Genomic DNA, 14,375 nt, shown 5'->3' with positions numbered 1-14,375 from the left:
TGCTTGTAATGATTAGTTAAAGGGACATGCTGTTTGAAGTTATCCACTTGGCTTTAAGATGCAGACATACCTAGCGCACATCAGCACTGAAAATCATATAAGACTATCTGACATAAGAACAGAAATTAGGCCATTCAGTCCATCGAATCTGCTCTGCCAATCGATCATGACCAATAGGTTTTTCAACCCCATTTTCCTGTTTTTTCCCCCATAACCTTTGATCCCCTTGGCAATCCCCTTACCTATCTCTTTTAAATATACTCAATGACCTGGCCACCACAATCTTCTGTGGCAATGAATTCCACGGATTCACCACTCTCTTGCTAAAGAAGTTTATCCTTATCTCCAGTCTAAAGGGTTTTCCCTTTACTCTAAGGCTGTACCCTCCAGTCCTGGGCTGTCCTGCCAATGGAAACATTTTCCCAACATCCACTCTGTCCAGGCCATTCAGTTAGATCCCCCCTCTTATCCTTCTGAACTCTATCAAGTGTAGTCCCAGAGTCCACAAACATTCCTCTTTTGTTAAACCTTTCATTCCAGGGATCATTCTCGTGAAGTTCTTCTGGACCCACTCCAGGGCCAGTACATCCTTCCCGAGATATGGGGCCCAAAATTGCTCAATACTCTGAATGTGGTCTGACCAGAGCCTTGTAAGGCCTCAGAAGTATGTACCTGCTTTTATATTCTAGTCCTCTTGAGATGAATGACAACATTGTATTTGCCTTCCTAACTACCGACTGAACCTGCACGTTTACCTTAAGAGAAACCTAGACTAGGACTCCCAAGTTCCTTTGCACTTCACATTTCTGAATTTTCTCCCCATTTAGAAAATAGTTCGTGCCTTTATTCTTCCTACCAAAGTGCATGGCCTCACATTTTCTCACGTTGTATGTCATCTTCCACTTCTTTGCCCGCTCTCCTAACCTGTCTAAATCTTTCTTCAGCCTTCCTGTCTCCTCGGTGCTATCTGCACCTGCACCTATCTTTGTATCATCTTCAAATTTACCCAGAATGTCCTTAGTTCCTTCATCCAGATCAATATTGTATAGAGTGAAAAGTTGTGGTGCCAACACTGACCCTTGTGGAACACCACCAGTCACCAGATTCCATCCTGAGAAGGAGCCTTTTATTCCCCACTCTCTGCCTTCTGCCAGACAGTCAGTCTTCTATCCCCCCATGCCAGTACCTTGTCTGTAATGGGCCCCTATCTTATTCAGCAGCTTCCTGTGCGGCACCTTCTCAAAGGCCTTCTGAAAATCCAGATAGATAACATCCATTGGCTGTCTTTGGTCTAACCTACTTGTTACCACCTCAAAGAATTCAAATTTGTCAGGCATAACCTCCCCTTGATGAAATCATGCAGACTTTGTCCTATTTTACCATATACTTGCAAGTATTCAGAAATCTCATCCTTCACACATGACTCCAAATTCTTACCAACGACTGAGGTCAGGCTAATCAGCTTATAATTTCCAGTCTTTTACCTTACTCCCTTTTTAAACCGGGAAGTTACATTGGTGATTTCCAGTCCTTTGTGTCCCTCCCTGTCTCCAGTGATTCCTGAAATATCACCACCAACACCTCCACTATCTCTTCAGCTATCTCCTTCAGAACTCTGGGGTGTAGCCCAACTAGTCCAGATGATTTATTCACTTTGAAACCTTTCATTTTTAGCATATTACTCTGATCTTCCACTGTGAAGACTTGACACAAAGTATTTATTCAGTTCCTCGGCTATTTCTTTCTTCCCCATTACTACTTTTCCAGCATCATTCTCACATTCCTGATGAAGGGCTAATGCCCAAAACATTGACTCTCCTCCTCGGATGCTGCCTGACCTTCTGTGCTTTTTTCCAGTGCCACCTTTTCAACAATGTCCACTTTTGTCTCTCTTTTGCCCTTTGTATATCGAAATAAATATATATTTCACACTCTTTAAATTTTTTCCAATATTACTGGCTAGCTTACCCTCATATTTATTCTTCTGTCTCCTTATTTCTTTGTTTGATATCCTGTGTTGGTCTTTATAGGCTTCCCAATCCTCTGGCTTCCCACTGCCCTTCGCCACATTATGTGCTTTCTCTTTTGCTTTTATGCTCTCCCTGACTTTCCTGATCAACCACGGTTTCCTCATCTTCTCTTTAGTATGCTTCATTTTCCTTGGGATGAATCTTTGCTGTGTCGCCTGAATTACTCCCAGAAACTCCTGCCATTACTGTTCCACTGTCTTTCCTATTAGGCATGATGTGGAGGTGCCGTTAATGGGGTGGACAAAGTTTTAAAAAATCATGCAACACCAGGCGAAAGACCATCAGGGTTTACTTGGAAGCACTAGCTTTTGGAGCACTGCTCCTTCATCAGGTAGCTGTGGAGCAGAATCATAAGTCACAGAATTTATAGCAAAAGATCTCAGTGTCATGCAACTGAAACGATATATTGAACATTCAATATATTGTTTTGGTTGCATGACACTGAGATCTTTTGCTATAAAATCTGTGTCTTATGATCCTGCTCCACAGTTCCTGATGAAGGACCAGTGCTTCGAAAGCTAGTGCTTCCAAATAAACCTGTTGGACTATAACCCGGTGTTGTGTGATTTTTAACTTTCTCCTGTTAGACTCCTCGTCCAGTCAATTTTGGTCAGCTCCTCCTTCATGCCCCTGTAGTTGCCTTTATGCAACTGAAAAACGGTTACATCTGATTACACCTTCTCCCTCTCAAATTCTATCATGTTATGGTCACTGCCTCAGAACTGTTCCTTCACTTTACTCTTCCTTCTCAAATCTGCCTCATTGCACAACACTAAATCTAAAATTGCCTGTTTTGTAGAAGGCTCCATTACAAGCTGCTCCAAAAAGCCAACTTGTAGACATTTCACAAATTCCTTTACTTGTGATCCACCACCAATCTGATTTTCCCAGTCCAGCTGCATATTGAAATCCCACATTGTCACTGTTACCTTGCCTTTCTTACACGCCTTTTCTATCTCTTGGTGTATCATGTGCCCCACATCCAGACTACTGTTTGGAGGCCTGTACATAAATCCCATTATGGTTTTTGTTTTATCTTTGCAGTTCCTCAACTCTACCCACACAGATTCTACATCATCTGACCCTATTTCATTTATTACTATTGATTTAATTTCATTTCTTACTAATAAGGTAACCCCACCTGCCTGTTTTTCAGTAGGATATATAGCGTTGGATATTTCGCTCCCAGTCCTGATCCCCTTGCAGCCACGTCTCTGTGATACCCACCACATCATACTGCCAATTTTGATCTGCAACACGAGATCAATTACCTTATTTTGTATACTGCATGCGTTCGGATACAACACCTTCAGTCCTGTATTGACCATCCCACTTCTCGTTGTGATTCATTTATCCAGTGTGTTTGAAGTTTGATTCCTAACCCTTTCCAAACACACTGTCCTATTTTGTGTGCTTGAGATTTTGATAACATCTCCTGAATTCTCCTTTCTTTTCATTTTTTTCATATTTTTCCACGCAGTTGAATCCACCCCCATAAATGTTGCTTTGCTTCCCATTAGCCAATCTACTTCTTGGAGTTTTCCCCTTCCCTTCACCCCCCACTTTCCAATTTAAAGTCTGTTGACTACCCTGTTTACCTTTTTTTGCTAAAACACTAGTACCAGCTCAGTTCAGGTGGAGACAAACCCAACAGTGCAGCTCCCTTCTGTTCTGGTATTCATGACAGTGCCCCATGTAAAAGAACTCCCCTTTCCCACACATGTTACATTTCTTAACTTGTCTGATAGGTAGGAAATGTTTTGGCTTGGTGGCAACATTTTCTTAGTGGTGAGTGCCATGTGTGTTGCTACTGCATAGTAACAGTGTGAAACTTGTTGGTCGCATTTTTGAGATACACTTTGAGATCATGAGATATGGTCCTCATGAGTGCAAGATGAAATATTTCAACAAATTTCTGTTTTTCAGTAATACTCAAGTTCTGTACTACCAAAAGACTATTCTAAGATGTGTGACCCTCTAATTTTGAGCATCCCTGATTTTCATAATTCCACTCTTATTGACCATGCATTCTTCTGCCAAGGCTGAGAGCTTGTAATACATCACTGTCTCCACCATCCACCCTCAAAAAAAGACCAGAGCAGACCCCTCAAAAATATATTAAGAAAGTAGCCTAGACCTTAACATTTTCTTATTTTAAAGGTAATTGTGAGGTGCTGTGTTCCAGATGCAATTTAATTAGTCAATGTACTCATCATTAAGCAAAGAACAATTTATTCAAACACTAAAATACAACAAAGGAAAGAGGAACTTGGAAACCTAACTCTATTAGAAAGCTAAACAGAATAATAGTTACAGTAACTATTACTAATTAACTGTTCCAATACAGTAACATCCCATAAACACACCCTTGACCAAAAATAAAATTCAGAAAACAGATTGTCTCACATGCGACTCCCGTAGCAGCCACAGGAGAAAAAACATCAAGCAACAACTGAGTGTTTAGCAGCTGGAAGAGATTCACTGCCTTCCAACCCTGCTGAGACCCCAGCAACAACTGTTAAAAGCTAAACTAAAAATCCTAGAGGTAAAAACAATGACTGCAGATGCTGGAAACCAGATTCTGGATCAGTGGTGCTGGAAGAGCACAGCAATTCAGGCAGCATCCGAGGACAGGCAAGCCCTTCCTGATGAAGGGCTTTTGCAGCCCCCAAACCACTGATCCAGAATAAAAATCCTAGATGTGTGAGAGCTTGAACACACCCACTCAGGCTGCTTCTGTCATTCCAACTTCTTTTAAAAAAAAAACCCTAGGCCTTACAAGTTATTTATCTTCTCACAAACTACTCGACACCCATCCCCCAATCTCTCTCTATAAGAAATCAGGACAAAGCCCCACAGCATTGATACCCATTCCTTTTAAAACACTGCTTAAAACTTACCTCTTACAAAGCTTTTGGTCATATTCTGACATCTATTTATGTGGCTTAATGGCAAACTTTGCTTCACAGCTCTGCAAGGAAGTATTTTAGATTATATTAGGCTGTTGTAGGCTGCAGCGGAACATTGACAGGCAGAGATGGGCTGAGCAGTGGCAGATGGAGTTCAACCTGGATAAATGCGAGCTGATGCATTTTGAATAGTCGAATTTGAAAGCTGAGTACAGAATTAAGGATAGGATTCTTGGCAGTGTGGAGGAACAGGGGAATCTTGGTGTACAGGTACATAGGTCCCTTAAAATGGCCAATCCAAGTGGACAGGGTTGTTAAGAAAGCATATGATGTTTTGGCTTTCATTAACAGGGGGATTGAGTTTAAGAGTCGTGAGATCTTGTTGCAGCTCTATAAAACTTTGGTTAGACCACATTTGGAATACTGCGTCCAGTTCTGGTCGCCCTATTATAGGAAAGATGTGGCTGCTTTGGAGATTGTTCAGAGGAGGTTTACCATGATGCTGCCTGGACTGGAGGGCTTATCTTATGAAGAGAGGTTGACTGAGCTCGGACTTTTTTCATTGGAGAAAAGGAGGAGGAGAGGGGACCTAAATGAGGTATACAAGATAATGAGAGGCATAGATAGAGTCGATAGCCAGAGACTATTTCCCAGGACAGAAATGGCTAACACGAGAGGTCATAGTTTTAAGCTCGTTGGAGGAAAATATAGAGGGAATGTCAGAGGCGGGTTCTTTACACAGAGAGTTGAGAGGGCATGGAATGCGTTGCCAGCAGCAGTTGTGGAAGCAAGGTCATTGGGGACATTTAAGAGACTGCTGGACATGCATATGGTCACAGAAATTTGAGGGTGCATACATGAGGATCACTGGTCGGCACAACATAGTGGGCTGAAGGGCCTGTTCTGTGCTGTACTGTTCTATGTTCTATGGGCAAAAATACAAACACAGTTTGTTGAAGTGGGACAAATTACTTTCTGTATTATTATTTCATTTTTCCTAATTCAATTTAATGCTAATTTAGTTTTCTGTTACTTTAGGTGCTGAAAATAGCCTTACTTGGTCATCGGAAGCGAATCTTAGTATCTCTTGGAGACCGACCTTATGAAGAACCACCTCAAAAACCACCGCGGTTGTCCCAACTAAAGGTTAGATGAATCTCTTGTTGCTGCACAATGTCTAGTAGTAATCTTAAAATTCTAACAACAGTATTAGTTGTAGCACAGAGGCTGATAACATAGTGTAAGTGCACAAATCAATACCTGAACAAGAATATTCAGGAAAAGACAAATGTATAATCTGTTACTTTAACACCTCATCAAAGAACAAGCTGTTATTTACTACACAGTTAATGTCGAGGAGTAGATGACATCTAAATTGGATCAACAAACTGTCTTTCAGTTTAGTTCAGATTATATAGGCATTGATACCACCAATCTGCCATCACTGTCCACACAAGCAGTTATGTGAATGAATTATGTCTGTTCTGTCAGTTATCAACATAGTCACAGAGCCAAGTTATGGACTAACAGCTGTCTATTAAACATATTTATCAATCATAGTTACTAATATTTAAACTTAGATATTGAGGAAAGTAATAAATAACTTGGTTTACCTTGATGAAATATACAGCAAGGCATGTTGAATGGTTTAGTAAGTCCTGGTAACTAATTATTAACAACTTGCTGCTGACCATGTCGGAGTTATCACAACCTTGTCCATAACTCTCAAGTTAGTGGTATTAGATAGTCAGTCATTTGTTTGATTTATTGAAGTCTATATGCGTATCAAAGAGGGCTGTTGTAGTTGGGCTCAGTGGTAGTGTCCCTATCTCTGAATCAAAAGATCCAGATTCAAGTCACACCTGCCCTAGATATGTCATAACACATCCGAGCATATTGATAAAAAATATCCATATGCCTATCACTTTCCAAAATTTATATGACCTAATTTCTAAGAGCTGAAGTGAAACTGGTTTAATCGTACTCCTCTGATTAGATGGCATTAGAATTCTGAGACTGAACTCGTGAGCTTCCATTTGCCAAGCTGCTACTCATTATTCCCTCAGCCTCTGCTCCTGGGCCAATTCATCTTCCAAACCAGTAGCTGCTTTCATCTGGACTTCGATCTGGATTTCCTCAGTCTGGAGAAAACTTTCAAATCTTAAGTGATGGATATACAGATGCTGACAGCACAGAAGGAGGCTGTTCAGCCCATTATGTTTGCATCGGCCAACAAAGATCTGACTACACTAATTCGTAGCTCAGGTTGAAGTTCTGGATGTAGGTTTGCTCGCTGAGCTGGAAGGTTTATTTTCATACGTTTGTCACCATACTAGGTAACATCATCAATGAGCCTCCGGTGAAGCACTGGTGTTAGTGACCTGCTTTCTTTATATTTGAAACTTAAACACACAGAAATCGGGTCACTAACATCAGTGCTTCACCGGAGGCTCACTGTTGATGTTACCTAGTATGGTGATGAAACGTCTGAATATGAACCTTCCAACTCAGTGAGCAAACCTACATCCTACATGAATTCCATTATCCAGCTCTTGGCCTATTGCTCTGGGGGCTAAGACAATACAAGTGACTATCTAAACACTGCTCAAATGTTTTGAGAGTTTCTAACTCAACCACCCTTTCAGGCAGTGAGTTAGAGACATCTACCAATCTCTGGATGAAAACTTTTTCCCCAACTTTCCCCTTCGTCTTCTTTCTCTTTCCTTAAATCTATGCACCCTGGTTATTGAACCCACTACTAGTGGAAAAAAGTGACTTCCTATCACCTTATCTATGCCCCTCAGCGTTATATACCTCCAGCAGGTCTTTCTGAAACTTCTTTGCTCCAAAGTAAATAACCATAGCCTATTCAATTTTCCCTCCTAGCGTAGACACACCCAGCCCAGGGGATATCTTAGTAAATCTCCTCTGTACCGTCTCTAATGCATTCATACCCTTTTTATAATGTGGTAACCAGAATTGCTCCCAGTACTCCATTTCTGGCCCAGCCAGCAGTTTGCAGATGAGATGCATTCACTCGATTCCTCATCATTTCACTGATCTGATTTTGTCACTCATTCCCTCCCAGCCTGTACTTCCTTAAACTATGGGGTCACCACATGCTGAAGAGTACCTTTCAGGCTCGTAGTACATCATAATGTATCATTGTGCCGTCAGGTGCTGCTTGAACTGCAGAATAGAATGTGGACCTTTGCATTGAATCTGATTTCTTGTCTATGCAACTGACTAGGAAATGAGAAAATGGACCAGCAAGTATACCCTGTGTGTAGTTCAACTACATTACAGGTTGAATGGTGTCTTCATTATGGTTACTATACATAGAAATAAACTTCTAGACACTATAAAAGCCTGATACATTTGATAAACCTTGGATGGTCGCAGATGCTGGCCAACAGATACAGAATTTAATTTTAATTTTTATGACTACCCAAAATAGGTCTAACTTATTTTCATTGGGGTTCTGAGGAGTGTCTTTGTATTTGTGAGTATGATGAGCTGTGAAAATTCTCTGCAATCTTAGGGATATTACTTTAGCTACAGCTGAGTGTATCTTTCTGAACTACAGGTACTAGATGATCTAAAAAACGGAAGGAATCTCATAGAACCTATAAAATTCTAACCAGACCAGAAAAGGTAAACACTGGATGGATGCTTCCAATAATTCTTGAGGGACACAATTTCTGTTCCCACATGGGTTACTAGCATCAATAGCAATTTAGTTTGTGATTTGTGGTAGATTAGCCAATCTTCACTGAGAGACCACTCTTCAAGAGCTGCAATTCACTTCAGAGTCATACCGGTGGGGACTTATGAAGGCTGGCTGGGATTCTTTATCCGAGGAAGGCAAAATAGTTGAAAATTCTCTCAATGTCTGTTCCGAACTGTCAAGTCCATATCATTTTGAAGTTTAATTCTAGATAAAATAAATTTTAATTAAGCTTTTGCAACCTTTCAGCATCTTGGATTACTATATGGCAATGATAAGTCATTAAGATTTATCCTGGTAGTTTGTTGTTGATAGCACAGCTATTAAGGTCCATAACGTACAAAGGTCACTAATACATGAAAACTAGGCATCATACTGGGGAAGGGTGTTCTAACATCATTCCCAAAGTTAAATCTTTTTATTCAAATAATGCTTTGTGGTTTTGTATGTTTCATTATCATCAACCATATTGCTGGCATTTTATTGAATTTTATTTTTAAAGGGAAAAATTCAAAGGTCTGTCTTGTGACGTGCTGCCTTATTTTAAAATAAATGACACATCACATTTTCAACAACTTGCAAGAACAGTTCTGACTGCCAATTTCAAATCATGACTGACTAACCTCTCAACTTTCCTTCCTCATCCTTTTGTTGGGAAAGTTTACTTCACTGAACAAAACTTGCTAAGTTTATCTGAAGTTAGACTGGAAATGTTGTAAGGCTTCAGTTTGTAATCAGTCAAAATGTCAATTCATCTGAATGTGCCAGGAATAATTTGTCAAGATAAAACATAAGAACTAGCATCAGGAATAGGCAATTCACCTCCTTGAAGGAGAAAGTGAGGACTGCTGATGCTGGAGATCAGAGCTTACAAATGTGTTGCTGGAAAAGCGCAGCAGGTCAGGCAGCATCCAAGGAGAAGGAGAATCGACCTTTCGGGCATAAGCCCTGAAGAGGGGCTTATGCCCGAAACGTCGATTCTCCTTCTCCTTGGATGCTGCCTGACCTGCTGCGCTTTTCCAGCAACACATTTTTAAGCTCAAATTCACCTCCTTGAGCCTGCTACACCATTTAATGCGATTTTGGCTGATTTGATCTCAGCCTTAACTCCACTTCCTGGCCTGTTCTCCATAACCTTCCAACTCATAACTCTGTCTGTTTCCTTAAAGTTATTCAATGTTCCAGTGTCCACCAAACTTTAGGTTAGTGAATTCCACAAATTTTCACTACCATTTGAGAGAAGTAATTTCTCCTCATCTTGGTTTTAAATCTGCTACATCTTATCCTAAAACTATGACCCCTCATTCATGAGAAGACATCCTCTCCGTCTACCTTGTCAAACCCCTTCAGCATCTTTTATACCTCAGTTAGATCTCATCTCATTCTTGTAAACTTCAGTGTGTACAGGCCTGAACTGCTCAATCTCTCTTAATAAGATCAGCCCCTCATCTCAAATTAATGTTGTTCACCCCCTCTGAACTGCCTGCAATGCAATTACATCCTTCCTCAAGCAAGGGAATTGAAATTGTACGCCAGGTACGGTCTCTCTCACGAATTGAGTTGCGGCAACATTTCCTTACTTGTATAGTCTTTTGTTTTTAGTAATTAATTCCAAAATTCCATTTACCTTCATTATTCATGCTGTACCTGACTACTAGTTTTCTTGATTCATGCACGAAGAACTGAATTGTTCGTGCTTTATTCACATGGAGTAGTTTTGTAAGATAAACTTTCACTTTTATACCATTATTCTGGAGTTTCGTGTGTGAAGTATAACTTCATTTGATGTGGCTCTTCAGGGGTGTTGATGTTTCTCTGGAAGATTTTTGGCAGTTTCCTTTTGAACTGAGCAATTAATCATTTGAAATCAGTTTGAAACTATTGACATTAGGGTCAAATTTCTGAAGGTTCCAAGAAAAGCTCTGACTGTTTGGGATTGATTTACTATCTCATGACCAGCACTTGAGAAGGGCGAGAATAGGAATGTAGATTACTTGACAGCTATAAGCCATATCTTGCAGTCAAATGTTAGAATATTTTGGTTTAGAGTTAGACTACTGTATTAAATTGCAAGTGTTTATTCTAAATACTTGATTACAGAAGAGATTGCAGTGATCTGAATTCCCAATCTTACAAATATGAGTGCTTATTAAAGATTTTTCTCTTAATCAAATTTCTTTTTAGGTTGTGGCATAACATTGTTCGCATAATACAAATATTTCACTGTTTCGGAGTACAAGTTGGAAAGGGTGTCACCGATATGGGCATGTACTAAAGCAAATAATGTATTACTAATAAGTTAAAAGCAGATGTGACAACAATTATGGAATTGTAAATTTTTTTATGAAATATATTTCTGCACAAGCAATGGATTTTGCACCAGTAATGACATTGAAACTGATAGTGTCAGTCATCATTGCTCCCCTGAAATAAACAGCAGGATCTGGAGTCTGTGCATGCGCGGTTAACAGAAATCTGGAAGCTACTGTCAGTGCTTCTCTCATATGCACTAAGGATCCCTCTTTCCTATAATGCAGTCAATGAAAAATCACTGAGCGATTGAAAGCTTCCATGCCATTAGTCTCACTGTAAAGACACTTAGATCATGTACTTTGTTGAATGAGTTGGAACTGAGGTTTTAGCAGCGTATTTTCACAGTGACTGTGAAGCCATCTCACTGATGCTCAAAGTAAGTAAATTACCTTGTTGGTTTTCAGCTTTCTCCATCAAATATTCCACATTTTAAAAATAGTTTGATATTTTAGCTTCTACCTTTATTTTACATGTATGTCCCAAGACTTAAAATGAAAAGAGGATGCTTTTGGTCATTTTAATTTGCTTCTGTCCCTGAGATTGGCTGCTTAACCTTTGTTAGTAACATCACTATTGCTGGTTGCTTGGAGATTGTTGACTTGGTGCCACATACACAGATGTTGAGAAATGGGAAATTCATGCCATTGAGATTCCCAGATCACAGGGAATCTTCAGGATTAGCAGGATACACTCATGTCTCTTTAAGTATTTTTCTTTGTTTCTTCCTTCCTTACCTTCTGCTTGTCCAACCCCTCCTTTCCCAGCAGTATAAATTACTCACTGATTTTCTTTTTGTTTTATTTCCCTCTACCTGTATTTTTGCTTTTGTTTTGAAGCTTCCCATAAAGCTAGAAACTTGACTTGCTTGTCATTGACTGCAATGTAAGCTTATCATTAGAGGACACTTTTTCACTTCGAGGAGCAGTGGAGCCTTATTCAGTCGTGCATAAATAATAGTTCATGCAATTTAAAAAAATAAATAAATACCTGTTCCTAGCAGACAAAAATGTCAAATTCTTCATTTATAAGACACAAGCTTGCATGGATAATTAGCTTGGGTTTTTATGACACTGCCTGAAATTCTATAGTGCCTGTTATATAGGAAAATGCACCAGGTGTTTCACAGGAACATTATCAAACAAAATCTGGACTGAGCCACCTGATTTATTGGAACAAATGACCACACATTTCGAGAAGGTTTTAAGAAGGGCCTTGAAGAGGAGAGAAGTAGAAAAGCAGAGTGTGTTAGGGAGGGAATTCCAGAGCTGAGGTCACAGACAAAACCGGCCAATGAGCAATATCAGCAAAGTTTCAGAGGACAGAATTAAAGGAGTAAGATCGTAAAGCCTTAGGAGGATCAGAAGATATTACAGAAGTAGGGAGAGACAATGTCACAGATGAATTTGAAAACAGTGGCAACATTTTTGAAATTGAGTCATTGCTTTATCAGTGGCCAGTGTTGATCTATGAACAGAAAGTTGATGGGTGAACTGAACTTAGTGAGATACAAGCAGCACATTTTGGGTGAGTATAAGTTTATCTTGGTGGAAAATAGAAGGCCAGATACGAAAGCACTGGAATTATCAATCCATAGGTGATAAAGCCATGGATGAGAGTTCAGCAGCTGGTGAGTTGAGGCAGGGCAGAGATCAGCAATGTGGAAGTGAGTGGCCTCACTGGAGCAGTGAATCTGTGGCCAGAGTTTCATCACTGGATCAAACATGATACCAAGGTTGCAAACAAATTTGCTTCAACCTCAAGCATTTATCAGGGAAAGGGATGGAGTTGGTTACCAGGGAACTGAGTTTATTGAAAGGGACTTCAGACAATAGGTTTGACCTTTCAATATTCAATTGGAGGAAATTTTTCCTCGTCCATTACTGGATGTTGGAAAAGCAGCATTTGTAGATGATGTCAATGAGAAGATTAACTATTAGAATGAGAAGGATAGGTCTTTGGGGGCTCCAGAGCCAAAAGTATGGGAGCAGTAAGAGAACCACTTTGAACTTAGAATCCCTACAGTGTGAAAGTAGGCCACTCAGCTCATCGAATCTGTACTGACCTCCAAAGAGCATCCCACCCAGATCAACTTCCGATACCCATCACCACCATAGCCAACCCATCCAACCTACACCCCTCGACACTACGTGAAATTTAGCATGGCAAATGCACCTAACATCTTTGGACTGTGGGAGGAAATCGGAGCACCCGGAGGAAACCCATGCAGACAGGGAGAACATGCAAACTCCACACAGGCAGTCACATGAGGGTACAGTTGAACACCTGGCTCTATGAAGCAGCAGTGCTAACCACAGCCACCGTGTTGTCCCCAAATTACAATTGCAGGTAATTCTGTTTGGATGGTTCTGAGGGTTTTTCCACATAAGTTGATGTCAGAATAGAAGCATTATATGATGATGGCAAACTTTAAATAAGGAGCTGGTTTAGATTCTATCAAGATTTCTCCGAAGCAGAAGAAAGGTAAGGCAATGAAAATAAAGGACTCGAGCTGACAAAAAAGATATAGCATAATGAAGCAAAAAATTATTTCAGATTTAAGCTTGACAATACAAATAAACTAAGCTGAATATAGTGTGTTCAGAGAGTCAAAGAGGAAATATGAGAAGAGACTAACTACTCAAAAAAGATGATGTTTTTTTTAGAACCATATAAGTAATTAATGAATTGTAGGATGAGGGTGCTGTATTTGGGACCGGAAAGGGATTCTGTGCATGAATGTGGAGGACCTTGCTCTGATACTAAATGAGATTAGATTAGATTACTTACAGTGTGGAAACAGGCCCTTCGGCCCAACAAGTCCACACCGACCCGCCAAAGAGCAGCAACCCAGACCCATTCCCCCTCCATTTACCCCTGCACCTAACACTACAGGCAATTCAGCATGGCCAATTCACCTAACCTGCACATTTTTGGACAGAGAGGAAACCGGAGCACCCGGAGGAAACCCACACAGACACGGGGCGAATGTGCAAACTCCACACAGTTGCCTGAGGCGGGAATTGAACCCGGGTCTCTGGCACTGTGAGGCAGCAGTGCTAACCACTGTGCCACCATGCCGCCCATGTATGAGCTGTATCAGTTTTGCCAAGGAAGAAGATAATGCCAAAGTAATGGTGTAAATAGGAGATAGTTAAGAATTTGAATGAGCTAAAACGTAATGCAGAGATGGTTTTAGAAAATCTGGTTGCTCATTAGGTTGGTAACTCATAATAACCGGATGAGATGCATCTGAGGATACTGAGACAAATCAGGATGAATCATAGAATCCCTATAGTGTAGAAACAAAGCTGTGCAGGTACTAGCCATAATCTTTCAATTTCTCTTCAGTATAGGGTTAATGCTGGAAAACTGCAGCCCCAATTCCATCATAATTTG

General features: G+C 40.3%; 1 protein-coding gene across 12 annotated transcripts in view; it reads left to right on the top strand.

The window, feature by feature from the left end:
* Window positions 1-14,375, top strand: part of LOC122563265 (ankyrin repeat and SAM domain-containing protein 1A-like) — a 355,050-nt gene that overhangs the window by 305,960 nt on the left and 34,715 nt on the right. For all 12 annotated transcript variants that reach the window (XR_006315548.1, XM_043716916.1, XM_043716914.1 and 9 more), the window contains one exon: window positions 5,978-6,085. Coding sequence is in view for 11 of the 12 variants with exons in the window: in XM_043716916.1 (XP_043572851.1) it covers window positions 5,978-6,085 (108 nt within the window). In the remaining variant the exon portion in view is untranslated. The remainder of the gene's footprint in view (window positions 1-5,977; window positions 6,086-14,375) is intronic.

This window comes from Chiloscyllium plagiosum, chromosome 26, assembly GCF_004010195.1.
Source record: "Chiloscyllium plagiosum isolate BGI_BamShark_2017 chromosome 26, ASM401019v2, whole genome shotgun sequence".
NCBI lineage: Eukaryota > Metazoa > Chordata > Chondrichthyes > Orectolobiformes > Hemiscylliidae > Chiloscyllium > Chiloscyllium plagiosum.
Note: the sequence above shows the minus strand (reverse complement) of the source record. Positions and strands in the feature narration are given on the sequence as shown.